General features: G+C 42.3%; 1 protein-coding gene across 1 annotated transcript; it reads right to left on the bottom strand.

Annotated features, from left to right (window-relative positions):
- Positions 1–10,241: 10,241 nt before the first annotated feature.
- On the bottom strand, positions 10,242–16,797 carry LOC309328522 (putative CENPB DNA-binding domain-containing protein 1; the record flags this gene model as incomplete). The annotated part of the gene is made up of 3 exons (XM_081838518.1): positions 16,489–16,797; positions 15,045–15,781; positions 10,242–10,320 (listed from the first exon to the last, which is right to left on the bottom strand). The coding sequence occupies exons 2-3, from the start codon at positions 15,500–15,502 to the stop codon at positions 10,242–10,244; spliced, it is 537 nt and encodes a 178-aa protein (XP_081694644.1). The 5' UTR covers positions 15,503–15,781; positions 16,489–16,797.
- Positions 16,798–25,068: the final 8,271 nt, after the last annotated feature.

Consider the following 25,068-nt stretch of genomic DNA (forward strand, 5'->3'; position numbering starts at 1 on the left):
AGGTAGGATATACATTTTAAATGATGGGTGTAGATTTAGTTTACAGATTAAAGAGATTTACTATTCATTCATCTATTTTTATGCCCCCCTCTCCCTCCCAGAGCAGCAAATAAGAAAGAACAACATCTTGAAAACATTTCTGGGCAATTGTAAACTGATTCCATTAATTTAGAAATGCCGTACATAGAGAAACTGCTTTGTGGCACCAAGTGAGGAACAAACTGCCCATTACACACGAATACAAAATCCTTGAAACTTTTTCTTATTGTTATAAAAACAGTGGTACCTCTGGTTACGTACTTCATTTGTTCCGGAGGTCCGTACTTCACCTGAAACTGTTCTTAACCTGAAGCACCACTTTAGCTAATGGGGCCTCCTGTTGCTGACACGTCTCAGGAGCACGATTTCTGTTCTCATCCTGAAGCAAAGTTCTTAACCTGAAGCACTATTTCTGGGTTAGCAGAGTCTGTAATCTGAAGCGTATGTAACCTGAAGCATCTGTAACCCGAGGTAGCACTGTAGCTCTGTGAGTGATAGGTGGACATTTGGATTGGAAAAATGGAGGAAAGAAAAGGAAAGAAATGGAGTAAATTCTTTTGTCTGCCCATGATGATGATGCCACTATATTGGGATAATTTCCCATTCAGATATATTATATATTTATTTATTTATTTGTTTATTTAGTCATTTATTTATTTATTTTATTTCTATACCACCCTATACCCGAAGTTCTCAGGGTTTTTCACATTAAAAATCACGCACATAAATTCAAAACAGAAAGCAGATTTACTGCCCTCCCCATGAAAAGAGCCAGCATTTTAAAAAGGATTTATGATGTCAGATCAGGCAAAGGTCTGGTTGAAGAGGAATGCTTTTGCCTGGTGCCTAACGATGTAGAGTGAAGGTGCCAGGCTAATTTCCCTGGGGAGAGCATTTCACAGATGGGGAGTCACTGCAGAAAAGGCCCTTTCTTTTGTTGCCACCCTCCTGACCTCTCAAGGAGGAGGCACATGAAGAAGGGCCTCAGAGGATGATCTCAGGGCCCGGGTAGGTTCATATGGGAAGAGGCAGACCTTAAGGTATTCTGGTCCTGAGCCATTAAAGGCTTTATAGGTGAAAACCAGCACTTTGAATTGGGCCCGGAAACTAATCAGTAGCCAGTGCAGTTGGAGCAGGATCAGTGTAATATGGTCGAACCTTCTAGTTCCAGTGATCAACCTGACTGCTGAGTTCTGCACCAGTTGGAGTTTCCGAACCATCTTCAGAGGCAACCCTACATACTGCAGTAATCTAATTTTGAGATTACCAGGGCATAGACAACAGTAGTTAGGTGATCCCTGTCCAGATAGGGGTGTAGTTGGGCTACCAGCCGAAGCTGATGGAAGGCACTCTGGGCCATTGGGGCCACCTGGGCCTCAAGTGACAGCAAGGGATCCAGGAATACCCCCAAGCTACGAACCTGCTCCTTCAGAAGAAGTGCATCCTCATCAAGAGCAGGGAATCTCCCACCCATCTGGTCTGAGTAATAACACTTTAGGAATCAGCCCCTGCCTACATGGTCAGTGGTCGGAAATGATGGAAGCTGTATTCCAGCAGCACCTGGAACCCCACAGACTCTCCATTCTTGGCAAAAAAAAATATGTAGCTTTACATTTCTTTGATAAAACTGCAGTTGCCCAGCCTCCTTTCATTTCAGGATCATCTACTACATCTCTGAGTCATCAAAGCCGAAAGTTTCAGTCTTACTTTTCTTTTGGTGTGTGCTCACCATGGAAAATTTTATTTGCCACTTTTTCTGTCCCTAAGGAGCAAATGATTGAAAGTGGGGGCAGTTCAGCATGTTTGTTAGCAAAACTTCTACTTACAGCCAAAGCAATGAAAAAGTAACTATCTCACCCAGCAATTATCCAAATCACTATAATTTGCTCCCTTCTCTGAACCTTTTGAGGCTTTCTAGAACTCAAGAAATCAGTCAATAAACAAACCTCAAAGTAGTTATAAAGAAACCCCATGGTATTGGGAGCAGGAAACAGGGATAAGAAGCAGTCAGGGTTCTGTCGGTTTCAATGCTCACTTGTTACACACACACACACACACACACACACACACACACACAAAAAAAATATTGATCAGATTTAGCCTCACAGTGCTGGCAATCTTGGCTAATAAGATATACAGTTGTAACCCTTTGATTCTCAAATGCTGGTTGTAAATCATTCTTCTAAAACTGTATTGACAGAGCTAAGAATTAGCCTGTTCAAGTCATGCAGCTGTTCTGAATGGAAACAGGAGGTGTGTGTTTAGAGAAAAGTCTGACCACTAGGATGCTGTGGCTGTTGATGTTATCTCTTTTCCCTCCTGCTGTGTGCAAAGTAGATACTCTTAGGTGTCCCATGAATTATCCATTCCCTGCTCCACATCAGTGGTACCAACCAGGTGACCTCATCATTGGTGGCATTGCTTCTCAGGTCTATTATGTCTTCTATGAAGTTTCCTTCAAGGAGCACCCTTCACAGAACATGTTTGATGTTCCATAGTAAGAGCATTTCTCCTCTTTGCATCATTCCAAATCTCATTTGCTTTTGTGTCATGTGTTTTAGATTGCAAATCTGAAGATAGAGATTTTCTTAGTTATTTTTTCAGGTGCTGTGGGAGACTTGTAGCTGACAAGAGGAATTAAAACAATGCTTGAATCAATACAACTACCATTCCTCAAGGAGTCATTTTTAATCATTGACAGAAAATCTTCTGGACAATCTCTGGCCACTCCTCATTCTCTGTTACATTATTTATCTTGGGCAATGTAGACAATAGAAGTTTGGTCTACTGTATTGAGAATGCTTTCCATTCTGTAAAGCAAAATGAGGAAAAGGATTTTGAATTTTTGTTGTGAAAAATGATTGCACCAAACAATCAAAATTATTCTACAATTCAGACTTTTGTGAGGATAAAGTTGAAAATGGGGGGGGGGGGTAATCTGGGGAAGAAATTCAAATGATAAGACTAGTGCCATGTCTAAAGTTGTCTTTCAATTTCTCAAAGGTTTTCTTCCCACATTAAAGAATCCTAAATTTTTCTGCATTTGCAGGGAACTTTAGTAATTGTTGTATGTATATATTTTACTTACAAATCTATTTTAAATATATATTTATATATCATATATAATTGCCTCCTCTGTGGAAGGAGATCTCATGTTGTATTTCCTTGAGTTTTAATATAAATGTTGGGAGATGGTGAGTCTGGCTGGTAAGCCCCTGGGATTAGTGTTCTTGCTGATTTTCTTTATAAAGGAATGTCCTTCATTTTGCCTAAATAAACAATTACTGCACTTTAGAAAAATAAAGAAAAAGACTTTTAAATTGACAACTTTCAGGAGTATAGTAGATTCATTACATTAATCATCTTTGCTTGCTTTGTACATTAATCATCTTTGCTTGCAGTGTAGTAACAAAATTCTACCAGCACATTCTTGCCTTGGCATTTGCTGTGAAAGAGATAAACGAGAACCCCAAGTTTTGTCCTAATATCACTCTCGGCTTCCACATCTATGATAGCTACTATGATGCCAGAATGACCTATCGTACCACTCTTGACCTGCTCTTCAAATCACATCGATTTGTTCCCAACTACAAATGTGACACCCAGAAAAATCTCATAGCCATCATTGGGGGACTTAGTGCTGACACCTCCTTCCATATAGCTGACACAATTGGCCTCTACAAGATTCCACAGGTAGGATCTATGAAAAGGTATCACAAAATACACTCTTGCCTTACCATTCTGGGAGTCATTTTGAACTTTAGAAAAAGGAAGGGTTTTTGACTGACATTTGAATCTGATTTTTTTTAATTGACACTACGGTTGTTGTTGTTGTTGTTGTTGTTGTTGTTGTTGTTGTTATAACAGATTTCAGTGCTTTAAGTTGACCTAAGCTTTCTGCAACTCCACCTCATCTGGTTTAAAGTGTGTCTAGTATATCTCTGTGCATTCCCCTTCAAGCGCCATTTCCCTAGCATTTCATTTCTAGCCAATCCATTCCCATCTCCATGTCAGCCATAAGGAGGACACTTGCTTGCTCCATGAACAAACCTGGGGCTGGAAATTACAGCTCCCAACCTCCTCCCCTGCCACACTCACTGAATCAAAAGGGAAATCACTGCCTTCCAACATCCTTCTGTCACAGGAAACTTTATGCCTCAATTCTTTCAAAGTGCTTCCTGGCCCTTTTTGATTCCTTCTCTCTTAATGTCCCTTCCTTTTTTTAAAAAAATGTCTACTCTAATCTGTCTTTCTCCATTCATTTGCATTTTCATTTCTCCCTTTCAGTTCACTTACAAAAATCATGTGGGAGGGAGTAGGGGACATTGCTTTGTTTTGTTCTTGTTCTATTTTTATATTAGGTATCTTGTGTTTTTAGTTGATTTTTTAATGCTGAGAACACGCAGATGAAGGGCAATATACATAACAAACAAACAAACAAATCCATCATCCATCCATCCATCCTTGAATTTAACCCATAAATTGCTTAAACAAGTGTTTCTTGAATAACCAATATCTATAATGAACTTCCATTTTCTTTTAGCTCACATATGGATCATTTCCCCCAGACAAAAATTATGGAAGCCAAGTACCTTCATTTTACCGCATGGTGCCCAATGAAACCCATCAGTATATGGGGATTATCAGTTTGCTTAAGCATTTTGGATGGACCTGGGTTGGAGTCTTTACTGTCGATGATAATAGTGGAGAACATTTCTTGCAAACCCTGGAGCCATTACTTTCCCGTAATGGAATCTGTTTAGCCTTCACAAAAAGAATGCCACAAATGGCCCGTTTTGATAACTTGGATGGATTTCATAATATAGCCTTCAATATTTATGTTCATTTAACAGATGACAAAGCCAATGCATTTATAATGTATGGAGAATCTATTACAATTATATGGCTCAGAAGTATTATATTTCTAAGAGATCCTGAAAATAGGGAAACATCATCATTTAAAAAGGTGTGGATTATAACAACTCAGATTGATTTCGTATTAACAGGATTTCAAAGGAGTTGGGGCCTTCAGATCTTTCAAGGTGCTATTTCCTTCACAATTCATTCACAAAATGTCCCACAGTTTCAAGAATTTCTTCAGGGAATAAAACTTTACTGGACACAGGGAGATGGGTTTTTCAAGGACTTCTGGGAGCAAGCATTTGATTGTACATTTCCAAATCCCGGTGTGCCAATAGAGGTCAATGACATGTGTACTGGGGAGGAGAGCTTGCAGAGTCTTCCAGGGTCTCTATTTGAACTGAGCATGACTGGCCACAGCTACAGTATCTACAAGGCTGTTCATGTTGTGGCTCATGTTTTGCAAGGTATATACTTGACTAGTTTCAAGAAAAGAGCCATGGGAAACAGTGGAATATTAAAAATTCATGATCTGCAGCCTTGGCAGGTAATGCATTGCAAGTGAAGAATTTCAAAATATCTGAAAATTTCAATGAACAGATTAGTAAAAAGTAAAAGGTTGATCAAAATTGTCATTCATAAGAAGCTGCTGAAATACTATTATGGGTCTCATTCACTGAAGAATATTTAATATCAAGCAGCTGATTAATGCTGGATCTTTGTTAGATGAAGTTACATAACTACAGGGTAAATAATATTCCTAAAGAATGTTGGTAGAAAATCATGGCATTTTATCAAAAGCTCCACTGCATTATTTTGATTTCATGTCTTTTGACCCTTTCCACTAGCTGCACCATTATTTCCATGACATTTCATTTAACAACTCAGCTGGAGAAACAGTATCATTTACTGATAAGAGAGAAATGCGAGGCGGATTTGACATTATGAACATGGTCACATTCCCAAATAAGTCCTTCATTCAATTGAAAATAGGATCGGTGAATCCCTATGCTCTTGATGGAAAAGAATTCATCATTCATGAGGACATAATTATGTGGCATGAAGGTTTTAACCAGGTCTGGCATGAGGAGTATTCCTCCTCCCTCTCCTCCTCCTCTTCCTCCTCCTCCTCCTTCGTTTTCATAATATTTTTTATTAGTTTTCAATTGCAATCGGTTAATAGCCTCATTATAACAATACCAATTTATAATGCAATTATTAATACCAATTGTTGAAATACTGAATTATATAATTTAGATAAAATGGCCCCCTCATGCTAGATTTGATCAATTGTTTATTTGCTTAATTTCTGCCTTCCAAAATCTTATTGATTTCCATTACATTCTAGTCATAATAATAATCCCATATAAAACAACTGCAATATTAATAACTTTTATTTGTGTTGACACATTAAATGATTTATAAATCTACAAGTGAGGAACTCAATCTATATCCTTGTTCTTCCTGTGTGTGGCAATTATTCTGTCCATGGTGTTTCTTCCTTTCCTTGTAGGATGTTATGTCTGTCTTTCCCCCGGTTGTTGCTGTTATCCATCATGCCTTGGGTGTAGCTGATATCCCATTGTTGTTACAGAAATTTCTCCCCTGCTCTGTCCCATGCTTCATTATTTTGCAGATTTAACAACAGCTGCAAATGTCACTCTGTCCCAATAAATAAGCTGTTTTCACCATTTTCCATCTCAGTCTGGTAAGAAGAGTTCACTCCATAAATAATAAAGGGTGGGGGAAAGTCAGTTCAAAGTTTCCATTGTAAACCTTTTGCAAAATAGAGCTTCCCTCCCTTTTTCCTTCTTTTTACACACACAGTTCCGTTTGATGTTATATTCCATAATTATAATCCAATTTCTTCAATCCTTGCTTGTACAAATATAATTTGAACTAACATTCAAAGGTGGGTTGGCAAATCATAAACTTAGAGAATAATACTTTAAATAAAGAAACCATAGACTCCCCTCCCCACACCATGTTTTGCACCAAATGAAATCTTATCTCAAATTCAAACCTGAAAGTCCTTGCAGTTGGTTTTGTTCCACAGTTTGCAATCTCATCTCTTCTAGCAGGTGTTTATTTTGAAGATTTATTTTGAACCTCAGCCAGAACTCTTCCTGCTGGGACTTATGGATATACAGTTAGAAAATGACCATGGAACTTTGCTACAATATAGGATTATGGCTGCAAGACTTTAATAATAATAATAATAATAATAATAATAATAATAATAATTTTTATTTATACCCCGCCCTCCCCAGCCAAGGCCAGGCTCAGAGCAGCTTACAAGCAATAATAAAAACAAGTTGAATGATTACAACTTAAAAACAAAATTAAAATACAACAGTAAAATATTGAAACATTAAAATATTAAAATGTAGCCTCATCGCAGGAGGAGAAGGAAAGGAAAAAAGAAAGAGAGGGAGGGAATCAAATTGGCTCCAAGCGAAAGGCCAGGTGGAACAACTCTGTCTTACAGGCCCTGTGGAAAGAAATCAGATCCTGCAGATCCTGGTCTCATGAGGCAGTGTTCCATCAGGCCGGAGCCAGAGTTGAAAAGGCCCTGGCTCTGGTTGAAGCCAATCTAACTTCCTTAGGGCCCGGGACCACAAGGGTGTTGCTATTTATGGACCTTGAGGCTCTCCGTGGGGTATACCGGGAGAGGCAGTCCCGTAGGTACGAGGGTCCTAGGCCGTGAAGGGCTTTAAAGATCAAAAGCAGCACCTTAAATCTGACCCTGTACTCTACCGGGAGCCAATGCAGTTTGAAAAGCACTGAGTGAATATGCTCCCATGGCAGAGACCCCGTGAGGAGCCTCGCTGCAGCATTCTGCACCCTCTGGAGTTTCTGAGTCAGCTTCAAGGGCAGCCCCGCGTAGAGCGAATTACAGTAGTCAAGCCTGGAGATGACCATCACATGGATCACTGTGGCCAGGTCGGGGCAGGAAAGGTAAGGGACCAACTGCTTGATGCGGCGAAGGTGGGAAAATGTCGCCTTGGCTGTTGCTGTAACCTGTGCCTCCATGGAAAGGGAGGCATCAAGGATTACACCCAAACTCTTAACGGAAGGCAATGACACTAATTGGGCCCCCACAAGAGAAGGAAGTTGGTCTCTCATCCCCATGCCATCCCAACCCAGCCATGGGACCTCTGTCTTCGAAGGATTTAGTTTCAATCAGCTCCCACGAAACCATCCAGCCACAGCTTCCAAGCATCTGGTCAGTGTGTTCGGGGCCGAGTTGGTGTGGCCATCCATCAGCAGATAGAGTTGAGTGTCATCAGCATACTGGTGACAGCCCAGCCCAAAGCTCCGGATAATCTGGGCAAGGGGGCGCATAAAGATGTTAAAAAGCATTGGGGAGAGAATAGCTTCCTGCGGCACTCCACACACCAAGGAATGGCGCGATGACATTTCCCTTCCTAGTGCCACCCTCTGTCCCCGACCAGAGATAAAAGAGTACAGCCAGTTACGGGCTATGCCCTGTATCCCCACGTCTGCGAGGCGGTGGTCCAGAAGATCATGATTGACCATGTCAAAGGCTGCTGACAAATCTAAAAGGATCAGCAGTCCTGACCCGCCTCAATCCAGTTGTCTACGGAGATCATCTGTTAGGGCAACCAGAGCCATCTCGGTCCCAAAACCAGGACGGAAACCGGACTGAAATGGATCTAAAGCCGATGTTTCCTCCAGAAGCCTACCAAGCTGTTCAGCAACCGCTCTCTCAATTACCTTACCCAGATATGGAAGATTTGAAACTGGGCGGTAATTGGATAGGTCTAAGGGATCTAATGAAGTTTTCTTTAAGAGTGGACACACTACTGCTTCCTTCAGTTTCCCTGGGAATGTCCCCGTGTCAAGGGACAAATTGAAAATATCCAAGATGGGCACAGATCAAGGAGTCAGGTGGTGGGCCTACCAACTTGGAGGAATCTATCCACATCAGCACGGAGTATCCGATCAAAATGGTCCAATACTGGACCTGAAGTCAGTCGAGGGGCCTCCAGTTCAGTCACTGTATCTAAATTGGCAGGGAGGTCACGACGGAGTAACAGGACTTTCTCCGCAAAAAAGCTCGTGAATGCCTCACAGCTGTGGGTCGAATTTGTGCTTAAATTTGGTTGTCCTCCTAAGGACGTTATTGACCTAATTATTCTAAAAAGTTGTGCCGGGCGAGAGCTAGCGGATGCAATGGAAGCTGCAAAGTAAGATTTCTTAGCAGCTTTCATAGCCATCTCATAGGCTTTCATAAGCATCCTATAAGATTTTCTTGAGGCTCTGTCACGAGTCGGTCGCCATACTCGCTCCAGCCATCTGAGATCCCGCTTCATTTTCTGGAGCTCCTCAGTAAACCAAGGGGCCCGGTTTCGACGGGGTCGCAGGGGGCGCTTAGGCATGAACTCATCAATGGCTGCCAAGAGCCGGTTATTCCAGTCCTCAACAAGGTCATCTAATGAGTCACCAGGAGGAGCAGGGTCCCGCAAGGCTTGTCGGAATCTATCAGGATCCATCTGTTTTCGCGGACGAGCCCAAATACGTTCGCCACCCGAGCAGGGGAGGAGCGGGAAGTCAATCTTGGCTTTCAGAGAGTAGTGATCAGACCATGGCACTTCCACAGCAGGGAGCATGATCACATCTATGCCAGCCCCAAAGATCAGATCCAGCGTGTGGCCTGCTTGATGAGTGGGGCCCAAAACAAACTGGGAGAGCCCTAGTGTTGCCATGGAAGTCACTAGGCCCAGAGCCTGTGAGGAGGGAGCGGCATCGGCATGGACATTGAAGTCTCCCTCTCATTGAAGAGAGCCAGTGTGGTGTAGTGGTTAAGAGTGGTAGTCTCGTAATCTGGGGAACCGGGTTCGCGTCTCCGCTCCTCCACATGCAGCTGCTGGGTGACCTTGGGCCAGTCACACTTCTCTGAAGTCTCTCAGCCTCACTCACCTCACAGAGTGCTTGTTGTGGGGGAGGAAGGGAAAGGAGAATGTTAGCCGCTTTGAGACTCCTTAAAGGGAGTGAAAGGCGGGATACTCTTCTTCTTCTTCTTCTTCTTCCCAAAACCAGTAGGTTTGCAGCAGGTCTGACAGGGTGGCTGCCGGTGTGCTGGGTGGTCGGTACACCAGGGAGACAGCCAAGCTCTCCTTGGTGCCCCACACGAGACCAACACATTCAATGCCGGAGATCGCCAGTGATGGCAGAGCTCTGAAAGGGCAATCCTCCCAGATTAAGAATGCTACTCCTCCCCCCCCAACCCACAGTCCGAGATTGATGGAGGACAGAGAAACCTGGGGGTGTAATCTCATGTAGGGAGACTACTTCACCTTCCTGTACCCAGGTCTCTGTCACGCAAAGACGGAAGGATCCATTATACTAACAATGGAATAGCTGATAAAACTAACGGATTTAGCAAAGATGGCAAATCTGACATGTTTATTCAGAGAAAAGTCATTGTTAACATTTGTTAAAGATTGGAAACTTCTCATAGACGTTTCACGTGAAAAACAAAATAATAATAATAATGATATTTGCATTTGAGGATTGAAGATAATGTTTTTGTATACTGTAGAAAGTGGCTTTCTGGGTGTTAAATTGGAGTGGATAAAGGGAATATTGTTTATTTTATAGTGGACAGAGGAAGAATCTTAGCTTCTGAATTTTATTTCTCTCTCTCGTTTATCCTCTTTTCTATTTCTTTCTCTTTCTCTCTCTCTCTTTCTCTTTCTTTATCCCTTTCTTCCTCCCACATCTTTTTATGTTTTTATTGTATTCAGATCAAAGTCATAGTTTGGACAAAAAAAAGAGAGGGAAAATATTTGATACTATGTTTTGTATTTTTGTCTATAAACCCTAATAAAAGTTTATTCAACAACCCTCTCCCAAAAATGAAACACTTTCCTGTTGACAGGTGGTGCCCATTTCTGTGTGCAATGACTACTGTCACCCTGGTAATCAGAAGAAAAGGAAGGAAGGGCGTAAATTTTGCTGCTATGATTGTACTCCATGTCCAGAAGGGAAGATTTCAAACCAGAATGGTAAATGACATTTTACTACAAGACTAGTAATGATTAATGAGTCACATTGATTTATAAGAATTTAAATACCATACTATCCTCCTTAGAGTGGCATGAACATTTTTTATGTTGCCTTCCAGTAAGGTCTTATAAAAACTTTCAAAAATAACTATTAATTAAAATGTTTTAAACAAAGCAATTATAAATTAAGCTCAAAAGGTAATTCAGATAATATTACATGACTAAGTAGCTAAATTTCTGATGATTGAAATAAACAGGAATGATAACTTTTACGTTACATGAATTATCATTGTTATTTGATAATATGAATTGACAATTTTTCAGACATGATTAACTGCTTCAGATGCCCAGAAGATCAGTATGCGAATAAGAAGAAAAATAGATGCATTCCCAAATTAATAACCTTTCTATCCTATAAGGAACCTGTAGGGATCAGCTTAACCACAGTTGCAGCTGCTTTTTCCCTGATCACAATTTTGGTGCTAGGAACTTTTATCCAACACAAAGACACTCCCATTGTCAAAGCCAACAACAGGGATCTCACCTATGCTCTCCTTATTGCCCTTCTACTCTGCTTCCTCTCATCCTTTCTATTCATTGGATACCCTGGCAAAATGACCTGCCTTCTTCGACAACCCACTTTTGGCCTCATCTTCTCCGTAGCTGTTTCTTGTGTGTTGGCCAAAACCATCACTGTAGTTGCAGCTTTCATGGCCACCAAGCCTGGGTCCAAGATGAGGAAGTGGGTGGGGAAAAGACTGTCCAACACCATTGTCCTTTCCTGCTCCCTCGTTCAAGCAATTATTTGTACTGTGTGGTTGATGATCTCTCCCCCATTCCCTGATCTAGACATGCACTCTCTAACAGAAGAAACCATTGTACAATGTAATGAAGGCTCGGTGACCATGTTTTATTGTGTCCTGGGCTACATGGGCCTCCTGGCCATTGCCAGCTTCATTGTGGCATTTGCAGCTCGCAAACTACCAAACAGTTTCAATGAAGCCAAGTTCATTACTTTCAGTATGTTGCTGTTCTGCAGTGTTTGGCTGTCTTTTGTTCCAACCTTTCTGAGCACCAAAGGAAAATCCATGGTGGTGGTGGAGATCTTCTCCATCTTGTCCTCCAGTGCTGGATTGTTGCTCTGCATCTTTGCCCCTAAATGTTACATCATTGTTCTGAAGCCTGAGCTGAACAACAGGGAGCAACTGATAAGGAAAAAGATGTAAATTGTATCTTCTTTTTTTATTCTATTGTACTGTTATAAAGGGGTTTGGTATAAAGTTGTTACTACAGTGGTACCTCTGGTTACAAATGTAATGCGTTCTGGAGGTCTGTTCTCAAGCTGAAACCATTCTTAACCTGAGGTACCACTTTAGCTAATGGGGCTTCCTGCTGCCGCTGCGCCGCCACCATGCGATTTCTGTTCTCATCCTGAAGCAAAGTTCTTAACCCAAGGTACTACCAAGTTAGCAGAGTCTGTAACCTGAAGTGTTTGTAACCTGAGGTGTTTGTAACCCAAGGTACCACTGTATATGTACCTCTAGTGAAATTGTGGAATTAAATTGGATTATTATGTTATGTCAACCCAGCACAGGGGTAGGGAACCTCTGGCTGGTAGGCCAAATTTCATCTAGGAATGATTCCAATTGCCAGACCATTCCTGACCATCCACACCCATCTACCCCTCATCAGACTATATAATTGACATTAAGTGTGTCATAGTTACCAATTATTTCAGAGGAATGACCAGGGGCTTAAAGTGAGTTCTCAATTTTTCATTTGCAGTAAGAAGGTGGCACAGCAGCAACTGTCAGGGACTGGGCAGAGGAGGAATGGTGGCTGACCCTCCCAGGGAGGAGGAAGTCAGTCAGAATTACAAGAGGGGGTTTAAGAAGGTCACAGCTCAGAGGCAGAGGAGGGGGAAAGTTGGGAAATAATGGGAGAGGAGGAGGATAAAGAGGAAGCACCCAGGGGGCGACAGCAGATGGACACAATGTCTTTAGAAAGCATTCCAATCTCCCAGAACATGGTGAGTCTTGAAAGTAGGAGATCACAGAGCTCAAAGGCAAAGGGCACTTATCAGCACCCAAGGAGGTGATGAGAATGACAAATGAGGAAATGGGAGAGATGGTGGGTGAAGATTCATTTGGGGCAACATCATTATCTAAGAGGTTGGGTTCTCTCTGTAAATACTGAATAAAAAGTGGATAGTTAGAAACATTTCCTTGTGTTTGTATGTTCCTGGGCACCCAGTCGTGGGAGTTGCTGGCAGCAGCCTGACAGCAACTGCTACTAAGATGCAGACAAAAACTCAATTTTGCAGCAGAAGACACTTCCTACTCCAAGATGATGTTTCTGTGGAAATGTGCCTTCAAATAAACTAATTACCTGGCATTGCGGCACCAAGTCATTGGAAGGTGGGGCCCTCCAGTGTGGTGTAGCGGTTAAGAGCGGTAGTCTCATAATCTGGTGAACCAGGTTTGCGTCTCTGCTCCTCCACATGCAGCTGCTGGGTGACCTTGGGCTAGTCACACTTCTCTGAAGTCTCTTAGCCCCACTCACCTCACAGAGTGTTTGTGAGGGAGGAAGGGAAAGGAGAATGTTAGCCACTTTGCGACTCCTTCGGGTAGTGATAAAGCAGGATATCAAATCCAAACTCTTTTTCTCTTTTTCTTCTCCAGGTACTGAGAAACTGCAACTCCCTTTATAGGGAGTTATAGGTCAGCAAAATTTGGTGGGCCAAATGTTCCCCACCACCTGCTTTATATAACAAATAAATTATATTTAGATTAAAACATTTGCATATAGAATACTGATACTAAAAATATTGCTTTATTTAAATATATATACACACATGCTACAAAATTTAGAGTTTAAAATATATTTCAATTGTTTTATGATAGTGTTATGTTTCCAAGGGGTTGCTCGGGAGCAAGCAGGCAAATATCTCCCTACTTGGCTGTAAAGACTTGGCTTAGCTACCAAAATAAACTTTATCTGTCCGGAGCGCCACTCTCCCGTGGCTGACTCAATCGCTGGCAGAATCCTTGAGTGGGCGGTTCTTAAACTTTTTCCAACAAAGCAGCTCCTTGATGTCCAGTCTGCGCCTCCCCTCTCTGCGCGAATGCTTTCTGCGCAAAGAGGGTGTCGGCAGTGGAGGACCCCTTCCCTCCCCGCTTCTCCCAGGCAAGGAGTCCTGGGACCTTCTCGCCACTTCCGACTCCTGCACCTCCTCCCCACTGGAGCCGCGTTTATTCTCTTCTGTTGAAGAGGAGCTACTTCCCACGATCCCTGGAGGCTCTCTATAATCCATCTGGCTTTTGCTCTCTCCATCCTGCACTGATGGCAGTTCCCTGACAGATAGAATGTTCTTCAAAGGAGAGATGGAGTATAAATATTGCTATCTTTTTGGTACTAAGTCAGTCTTTCCTTGCTGAGAGACTGAAGTTGGCACCAACGTAATTAAGTATATTAGCCACAATTCTTCAATTCAATAGCTTTGATTTACAGTGGTGCCCCACAAGACGAAATTAATTCGTTCCGCAATTTTTGTCGTCTAGCGAATTTTTCGTCTTGCGAAGCACGAAATCCCATAGGAATGCATTGAAAATCAATTAATGCGTTCCTATGGTCAAAAAAAGTCCAAACAAAGCCAAATTTGGTACAACAACAGTTTATTAACTGCTCTTTAAAGTCACACATACTGTAAAGAGCAGTTCAAAAATTGAAGGGAAAATAAATTAACTTTATAAACATGACAGAAAAACATTTAAAAATCAACAAAGTGTACAGTACATTTTCTAAGACTCTGGGGGACCACTCGAAGAAGGCTCCTCTTCCACTCTTTGCTTCTTGGTCAAGAACCTGTCCATAGTCTGCTGCTTTATCCGCCTTTTCAGCAGCTCCCTGAAAGACGACATGACCCTCGTATCATAAAAGTTCCCAGCGTCATGTGCCACGTGCTTCTCATGGTGGTGTAGATCTGCAAAAGTCTGCACCTCCTTCCACTTCTGGCAAATGTCCCTCAGTCTTTCGGAGGACAGCCGTTCCTCAGTTGCTTCCTCCTCTTCCAGTGAGGCCTGCTCCTCCTGAGAACTGGCAGCCTCTCCATGCCTGACCACGCTGTGGATGCCAGATCTTGTCTTGAACCGGTCAAACCAACCTCTGCTAGCCTTGAAGACGTCTGGCTCGGCTGAGGTTCCTGGCTGTTCCCGGATGAGGTCAGCGTGCAAGGCCTTGGCCTTCTCACAAATGACGGCCTCAGACACTGTGTCCCCTGCACGCTGCTTCTCTTCTATCCAGATGAGCAGCAACTTCTCGACCTCCTCCAGGACAGCTGGGCGGTTCTTCACGATCCTGGTGACTCCCTTGGCTGCATCAGTCACCAGGATCTTCTCCCTCATCTTCAGGATGGTCCCGATGGTCGATGGGTTCCTGCCGTACTCCCTGGCGATGTCCGTCACACGCATTCCGCCGTCGTGCTTCCAGATGATCTCCTTCTTCATTTCCAGCGTCACCTTCTCCTTCTTCCTCTCGCCGGCCACCGCAGCAGCAGTCTTCTTGGGTCCCATGGCAGCACAGCTCCTACCTTCGTAAACTCAGAAACAGAAAAAAAAAATCAGTGATGTGCTTCAAACCCAAAAAATACAAAAGCAGCCAGCCACCCACCACACAGAAATTAAAACCCAGAACCAAGGCCTTGAATCCCAAGCACCCCAACCCCAACCCCAAATCCAAAATCCAAAACCCCCAAAAAAAGTTTTAAAAGTTTAGCTTACCAAATGGATGAAAGAGAAGTTCTGGAAAAGCTTCAACAATCAACCACCGAAGTCCTCAGAAACCTCAAATGGCTGCAAAATAAGTTTAGGAAAAGCTTCAAAAATCACCAATGTCTTCAAAAACCTCAATTGCTCCCACAGACACGCACCAACCCACCCACAACACAGAAATTGCAAACCCCTCCCCAACTGCTCCCCCAGCCCCTCCCCAACTGCTGCAAACCCCTCCCCAACTGCTTCCCCACCCAGACAAAAAAAAATTTCAAAAAATAACAACATGGCCAGCACTCAGAAATTCAAACTCAGAAATTTTTTTCAAAACTAAACAACCATGCCTAGTGGTCACAGAAAATCATAAAAATTCCCCAAAAAACCCCACATGGTCCCAGATTTCTGCAGAAACCTCCCCAACTGTTCCCCTAGCCAGCCAGCACTCAGAAATTCAAACTCAGGAAAAAAAAATGAAAATAAACAACCATGCCTAGTGGTCACAGAAAATCATAAAAATTCCCCAAAAAACCCCACATGGTCCCAGATTTCTGCAGAAACCTCCCCAACTGTTCCCCTAGCCAGCCAGCACTCAGAAATTCAAACTCAGAAAAATTTTCAAAAAAAAAACAACCTGGCCCAGTGGTCACAGAAAATCATAAAAATTCCCAAAAAAGGCCCACAAGCCCCCAGATTATCGCAAACCCCTTCCCAACACCAAGTCCTTGAATCCCAAACACCCCAACCCAAAATCCAAACCCCCCCAAAAAAGTTTTAAAAGTTTAACTTACCAAATGGATGAAAGAGAAGTTCTGGAAAAGTTTTGGAAAATCTTCAAAAGTGAGCAAAGTCTGAGAAAAGGCTACCAAACCACGTGCTAACAGTTGCTCCTCGAAGTCAAGTCGCAACTGCAGCTGCTCAAGCTAAGCACCCTTGGTTTTAACGGTTTTTACACAAAGGAAACAAAGTCGCGAGACGTTTTCGTTTTGTGAAGCAAGCCCATAGGGGAATTCGTCTTGCGAGGCAAATCGCGGATGAAAAAACCTTTCGTCTAGCGAGTTTTTTGTCTTGCGAGGCATTCGTCTTGCGGGGCACTACTGTATTTGCTGCCCACAGTGGCTGGCGAAACCCAGCTAGATGGGTGGGGTATAAATAATAATAAAATTATTATTAGTAGTAGTAGCAATAGTATTTACCATATTTTTCCGTGTATAAGACTAGGGTTTTTTTTACAAAAAAAAAAAAAGTTTTAAAATTGGGCCTCATCTTATACACGGGTAGTGCTGAGGGGTGTTTTCTTAATTTGGAGTCCCGAAAAATAGGGGGCGTCTTATACATGGGAGCATCATATACACTGAAAAATATGGTAATTTATTCATTATATTTCCTGTATATTGTTGATTAACCTTATATTTTATCTTATTTAACTCTGAACTGCATTTGCTTAAGTAAACAAACATGCTAATTAAATTAAGAGACTAATATTTTTCTCTGAACCCTAATTATTTGGGATGCTGATATGAAGAGGGTGTCTAAACTTTCCTCTCAATATGGTGTCTGTTTCTGTGATAATCTAAGGTGCTGCTTTAACAGATGAATGAATTTTTGGATGCATAAAAGACACACTTAATATTTTACCCTGAGAAGGGAATGCAAACTGAAGAACAGATGCAACCAAGTTCTGTGTCTAGAAAGGCCCCAGAAAACAGAAAATTATCCAGCAGGTATCTAAAAGAGTACAGTGAATGTGAATGCTTAGTGTCAGTTCCAAGGGACAGGTTCTGCCACATTTAAGGCACTACGCCTTAAAAAGGCACATTAGATGTTACATGGGACTTGTAGAAGTGTAGAAATTAGACACTGTACAAATATACCATTTCCAGTAGGTGCTCCACCCACTATCACCTCTGGTCCCACCCACCACTGGCATAGCTCCCCTGGAAGGTTAGTAAAGGTAAAGGGACCCGTGACCATTAGGTCCAGTTGTGACCAACTCTGGGGTTGCGGCGCTCATCTCGCTTTATTGGCCGAGGGAGGTGGCATACAGCTTCCAGGTCATGTGTCCAGCATGACTAAGCCACTTTTGGCGAGCCAGAGCAGTGCACGGAAACGCCGTTTACCTTCCCGCCGGAGCGGTACCTATTGATCTACTTGCACTTTGAACTGATAGGTTGGCAGGAGCAGGGACCGAGCAACGGGAGCTCACCCCATCGCAGGGATTCGAACCACCGACCTTCTGATTGGCAAGTCCTAGGCTCTGTGGGTTAAACCACAGTGCCACCCGCGTCCCTCTTGGAAGGTTACTCAGAAGTAAATTTGGTGGTCAGGCTAACCCCCCCCCCCCATGAATACAGCAACAGATTGTGTTGGTTGACGCAGGTGTTTTTAAACTATTGCTGAGCTGCAATGAAAAATTCTGAGCTGCAATGAAAACTTGGATTCCTTCAGAAACATTAGACTAGGCAGTGGCCATAATCTCAAAATGTGGTGCTACTGTTTGCATCCTAAAGCCGATGGTTTCATTCTGAGTTTCCTGTTGGTGTTTGCTCACTATGGAAAATTGTACCTGCCACTTTTTGTGTCTCTAAGGGGCGGAGGAGAGGAATGGTGGTTGTGGGGAGGGGGGTCACTCAGAGCCAAACTCTGAAGCAATAATCCCCCCAGATGCACACACATTTATCCAAATCACTGTAATTGGTTCACCTGATCAACCCTCCAGAGACTTTCTAGGCAAGCCTGAAAGTGGTTATAAATAAACCTATGTGCTATGGAAAGCTAGGGTAGGGGCAAGAGGTAGGCAGGGCAAGATCAATTTAATTTCTAACACCATAATATCTGGTAGTACTCGAGTCATGCATTTGTAACCCTTGGAACCCAAGATGCACCTCCGAGATCTCAAAGAGCTGTATTGGAAGAACCATGCATGATCCAATGTGGACTCTTCTATCGATGGATGGACACAGCAGAGTTTGTATTTAGAGAAAAGCTTGGGTCTCAGGATGTTGTGTCTATTTGTGCTCTTGTTTCTAATGCCTGCTGTTGTGTGTAAAACACCCATGTGTCTGAAGAATAATCCTTTTCCTGTTCCACATGAGTGGTACCAGCCGGGTGACCTCATCATTGGTGGGATTGCTTCTCAGATCTGTTATGTTTTCTATGAAGTTTTCTTCAATGAACAACCAGCAAAGAATTTGTTTGGTGTTACATAGTAAGAGCTTCTCTACCTCCTACTCCAGCACCAATCCACATCCATTTTTCCTTTTGGCTCATGTCACTTAAGTTGGGGACTGTCTCAACACTCACATTTATTAGCATGCTATTAGCTGCCATGCAAGACTTTGCTCGCCAGAAGTGTAAGATAATAAATAATCCTTCAAGTAAAAACAAACAGGGAATCCCTTAAACAATTGAAAACAATCCAACTGATGCTCCCCAGGACACTCCCCATTTTTAACTCCTTTCTGATTCTTGTGCAGTCGAGAGCCAATGTGGTGTAGTGGTTAAGAGCGGTAGTCTCGCAATCTGGGGAACCGGGTTCACATCTCCGCTCCTCCACATGCAGGCACACTTGGGCCAGTCACACTTCTTTGAAGTCTCTCAGCCCCACTCACCTCACAGAGTGTTTGTTGTGGGGGAGGAAGGGAAAGGAGAATGTTAGCCACTTTGAGACTCCTTAAAGGGAGTGAAAGGCAGGATATCAAATCCAAACTCTTCTTCTTCTGCTAAGCTTACAGACAAGTGGCAGGACTGTTGTTCACTCATAATGCTTTCTGTTTTGTAAAGGGATGGGTACAGCTATTGGTTGTGGAGGTTCATGAAAATGAAAATAAATGACTCAATAGAGTATAATGGGGAAGAAATTCATAACATAAAGCTAGAGATGTGCCAAATCAGCTTTCATCCCCTTTTAAAAATTACTGTGTTTTTGGCCTCTTTTTCACAGTGTGTTAAAGTTTCAATGTTTGGGGGGCTTGAGGTTATCTTTGGTGGCTGACATCAGTGAGGGTGTTTTTCTTTACATTATGCATAGACTCTGGAGGTAGAATGTCTCGCCGTACATGTTGCATCAAAGTTGCTAGCTGCTTTGGAAATGCCCTTCCTGTAGTTGCTGGGCATTAAACTTGGGATCTTCTGCATGAAAATCAGACAGTCTGCTACAGAGCTATGGCCTTCTCCCAACTGCCTAGTGACACATAAGCCCCACTGACTCCAATGGGACTTATTTCCAGTTAAGCAAGTATGGGATTGCAGTTTTCATGGTCTAGACCAAGCTTCTTCCGATATACGAAATGGTCACATACTTAAAGAGAAACAGAGGTGATTTATTATTTTGACTAAATGAACTGAGAAGGTCAAACAAAAAGATGAACAGAAGGTGAAGTGAAACTACTACGCAAAATAGAAGTGCTACCATCCACCATTCATTTTTGACTGTATGGTGTTTATTAGCTTAGAAACGTTAAGGATAAACAAAATACTTTGATTTTGGTCCAAAGCAGTTTGAGACAGAACAGAATTGATATTGTGGTACATTTTGTTTCTAAAAGATTAACTTTATTTGCAGCATGATGACCAAATTCTACCAGCATATCCTTGTCTTGGCTTTTGCTGAGAAAGAAATCAATGAGAACCCAAACATCTTGCCCAATGTCACACTTGGCTTCCACATCTATGATAGCTATTATGATGCAAGGATGACCTTTCGGACCACGCTGGACCTGCTCTTCAAATCAAACAGCTTTGTCCCCAACTACAAATGTGACACCCAGAAAAACCTCCTAGCTACTATTGGGGGACTTGGCTCTGACACCTCCTTCCACATGGCAGATGCATTGAGAATCTACAAGATCCCACAGGTAAGATGTATGAACAAGGGCATCAGGATTAAATTTTTGCTTCTTCCATGGATTTCTGTCCATGCATTTCAGTAGAATACACACCTAAATCTTAATCTCATGTTTCCCATCTATACAACCAATCTGTCCAAATCCCAAATCAAAATATGCAATTGGAAAAAAGAACCTTAAATATGCCCTGGCTGGAATAGTCCTTGAATTTAATCTATAAATTGACTGAAGAAATATTTGTTGAAAGAAACTCGCATAGTCACAGAATGAATGCTCTTCACATAACTTGTCAATATCTGTACATTTTTTCTCAGCTCACATATGGTTCATTTCCCCCAGAAGAGAGGGATTCAAGTCAGGTTCCTTCTTTTTACCGCATGGTGCCTAATGAAGTCCACCAGTACATGGGTATTATCAGTTTGCTTAAGCATTTTGGATGGACGTGGGTTGGACTATTTGCTGTGAATGATAACAGTGGGGAATATTTCCTCAAGACTCTGGAGCCCCTGCTTTCTCAAAATGGAATTTGTTCAGCCTTCACACAAAGAATCCCCAAACTACTCTATTTTGATAACTTGAATGAAATGTATGATTTAGCCTCAAATATGTATGCACTATTTATGGATGCTAAAGCCACAACATTTATCGTTTATGGAGAATCTCAGACAATTACAGGACTGAGAGCTATTATATTTATGCGAGATCCTACAAATAAGGAAAAGGCATCACTTAAAAAGGTGTGGATTTTGACAGCCCAGACTGACTTCATATCTATGGGTCTTCTTAAGGTTTGGAATGTTCTTCTCTTCCAAGGTGCCATTGCCCTCACAATTCACTCACAGAAACTTCTAGCATTCCAAGATTTTCTTCAAAACATAAAGCCTTCTTGGACTCAGGGAAATGGTTTTTCCAAAGTCTTCTGGGAGCAAGCATTTGACTGTATATTTCCAAATCTTGATGCACCAATGGAGGTCAATGACCTGTGTACTGGGGAGGAGAGGTTGCAGAGCCTTCCAGGGTCTCTTTTTGAAATGAGTATGACTGGCCACAGTTACTGCATTTACAATGCTGTATATGTTGTGGCTCATGCTTTGCATGCACTTTATTCATCTAGATCCAAACAGAGAGCAAATGAGAGCAGTAAAAGATTAAAATTTCAAGATTTCCAGCCTTGGCAGGTAATATTTTGAAAATGAAGACCAACAAAATATATTATTATTCCAATAATCAGATTAGTGCAACAAATGACTGTATCACAATTTTCATCCACAAGTACAGGTACTTTGCCATTGCAAAGATTTATGTGTGCATTTTAAGTTGTCTACATTTTGATTGAAATTTTGTTTTGTGTTCAGTGAATGCATGATAGAGTTCCTATCTGTTGTGTCAAAAGAGCTGATTTTTCACACTTTGTCTTCATTAAATTAAGCTACATAGGTATACTTAAATAATACTAATAAAGTAAGGTATTGGTAAATCATGACATTTTGTTCAAAGTCTGCATTACATTCTTTTCCCATTATGTTTCCCTCCTGCTCTTTCAATTAGCTCCACCATTTTATCCATGCCATTTCATTTAACAACTCAGTTGGAGAAACAGTGTCCTTTACTGATAAGAGAGAAATGCAAGGTGGATTTGACATTATGAACATGATCACATTCCCAAATAAGTCTTTCATCCGTTTGAAAATAGGATGGGTGAATCCTAATGCTCTTGATGGAAAAGAATTCAACATCCATGAGGACATAATTGTGTGGCACAATGGTTTTAACCAGGTCTGAATTTTGGGGTATTCTTGTGGGCTCCACACTCTCCAGATGAGTTATTCAGATGCTCAATATAGCTATCATTCTTCTCTTGGCCAGGGTCATGGCAAGAATCTGGATATCTAGCTGTTTGTAACTATGCTGTGGTCTTAATTGAAATGAACTTCTAATATTTACTGTGCCATATTTATATATGGCAGGATTCCAGATGATCCAGATGAAATTGACTCCTGAACCAAAAATGGATGCGTATCTGTTTACATTGAAAAGTGGCCATAGATCAGTTGAAGATTCCACATCAATTTTTTTCTTGTTTAAGTGAACCTCATCTGTATTTCTAGAGAGCTAATATTGCTCCCCCTATCTGGTCCCAAAGGGGTCCAGTTGAAAGTATATTTGCGAGAGGTGCCAGAAGCCAGGAAAGTATTCACTTCTGGTTTATATCCTGGAGGTCCACCAGTACAGGGGAGCCATGTCAATGTAGGGCTGAAAACCCCAAGCATTTCTATATTGCACCACTAGTCTGATCCCAGTCTGGGTGGGGCAAGAAGCTTATCAAGTGTGCACTTCCAGCTCAGTCCTTAGCCTTGTCCTTGTGCTTATGCTGTGGAGGAGATGGTTTAGGATATAAAATTCCTTCCACCTTCCTCTTTGCCTTTTCCTCTTCAGATCACTCCCAGGGTGCTGGTTGGCACAGTTGGGGACAAGTAGGAACTTTGTTATGTTTGTTATGGGACGCGGGTGGCGCTGTGGGTTAAACCACTGAGCCTAGGACTTGCTGATCAGAAGGTCGGTGGTTTGAATTCCTGGGACGGGGTGAGCTCCCGTTGCTCGGTCCCTGCTCCTGCCAACCTAGCAGTTTGAAAGCACGTCAAAGTGCAAGTAGATAAATAGGTACTGCTCTGGCAGGAAGGTAAACGGTGTTTCCATGTGCTGCTCTGGTTCGCCAGAAGCGGCTTTGTCATGCTGGCTACATGACCCGGAAGCTGTACGCAGGCTCCCTCAGCCAATAAAGCGAAATGAGTGCTGCAACCCCAGAGTCGGCCATGACTGGACCTAATGGTCAGGGGTCCTTTTACCCTTACTAGGAACTTTGTGTTTGGTGGACCAGGGATAGCCTGATTGACCTTTTCCACCCACTTCCTACTCCTACCCAGCAGTGCCACATAAATGCAGTTACTGCTGGCAGACATGTAATTGTAAGAATTGGCTTTCTCATTACTTGCCAGGTATGTGCAAAAAAATGAAATAAATGTAGAGGTTGTAAAAAATGTTGAGTATCCTGAGCTATTCCTTAGGTAAACTCTGATTCCAGAAATGGGTACACAGGATTCTGTGACCCATGGAGCAGAGTATGGCTGACTTTTTAGGTTAACTTGTGTCATTTGCTTAGAGTTTGAGGCCTCAAACAGGGTGTGAATCTTTCCCCCCATTATACAAACCCCAAAATTTTTGTGATGAGTGGCCCACTAACCTATTTTAAATTCAATGAATGAAGCTTTTTTTGGGGAAAAAAATTTCCCTTCTGAAATTGTTTCCTGTTTTTGGATAGATGATGCCCGTCTCTATTTGCAGTGAATCCTGCCACCCTGGTAGTCAGAAGAAAATGATGGAAGGACAGAAATTTTGCTGCTACGATTGTACTCCATGTCTAGAGGGGAAGATTTCAAACCAGAATGGTACATGACATTTCTTGCCATACAAGATTGGTAAAAAAATATTGTTTCAGTGTTGTGCATGTTGTCACACTATCCTGCTTGGAGTAGTGTGAAAATGTTTCTGCTGCTTTCCATTAATTTTTTAATGGTTCCTCGTCATCCTGGGGGGAAAGTGACAAGTGGGGTGCCATGGGGTTCTGTCCTGGGCCCATTGTTGTTCAACGACTTTTATAAATGACTTGGATGAAAGAATTGAGGGGATGCTCATCAAATTTGCAGATGACACCAAACTGGGAGGGGTAGCTAATGCCGCTAATTCAAAATGACCTTAACAGATTGGAGAACTGGGCACAAGCTAACAAAATGAATTTCAATAGGGAGAAATGTAAGATTCTGCACTTAGGCAGCGCTTGTTAAAATTGTATTCCATTTGATGGTTGGGATGTACTCAACACCCTTCAGAGCTTGCCAGGGTTGGACCATAGGGTGTGGCAAAACAAGAATCCACACACCCGCTAGGCAAACATGGTAGGGATTTATGCAAGGCTGAATCCAATCCAAACTAGAGCCATGTCTTGATCAACGTCCTACCGGGACATCCTGTTATCTCCACAAACTACTCCTTCTGTGTCCCTAAATAGGGAGTCACCTACCACCACCACACATCTCTTCCTCCTCGGGGAGTGGCATAAATTATTCTATACACTGTAACTTCCAAAGCCACGTCAGAGCATTCTAAGCTCTGCAACTGCTGTTCTTGGTCCTCTGGCCCAAAACTGGGAAATATATTGGTAGCAGGATAGGAGTTGAGAGTCTCTAACCTGAGCACATTGTTTCTAACCCCTTCATTCACACCAGTACAATGAATCTTCCCTTCTTCCCTATTGGAGTTTAGCTGGATATTATTAGGATAGGTTATGAAGATAGGAGCCTTATAGCTCGAGTACTTTCTGCTCCTTCCTCTTCAGTTGCCTTTTCTAGACTACAATTACATTATTGTCGCAGTTAACTGGCAACCCCAAGCATCAAATGAAACCTAGAGTTCTGACCCCTCTGCCATCGTGGATCCTTCTGCCTGCAGTGAGTACCGCGTGGCCAC

Source organism: Podarcis erhardii (genome assembly GCF_964252035.2).
Source record: "Podarcis erhardii genome assembly, chromosome: 13".
NCBI lineage: Eukaryota > Metazoa > Chordata > Lepidosauria > Squamata > Lacertidae > Podarcis > Podarcis erhardii.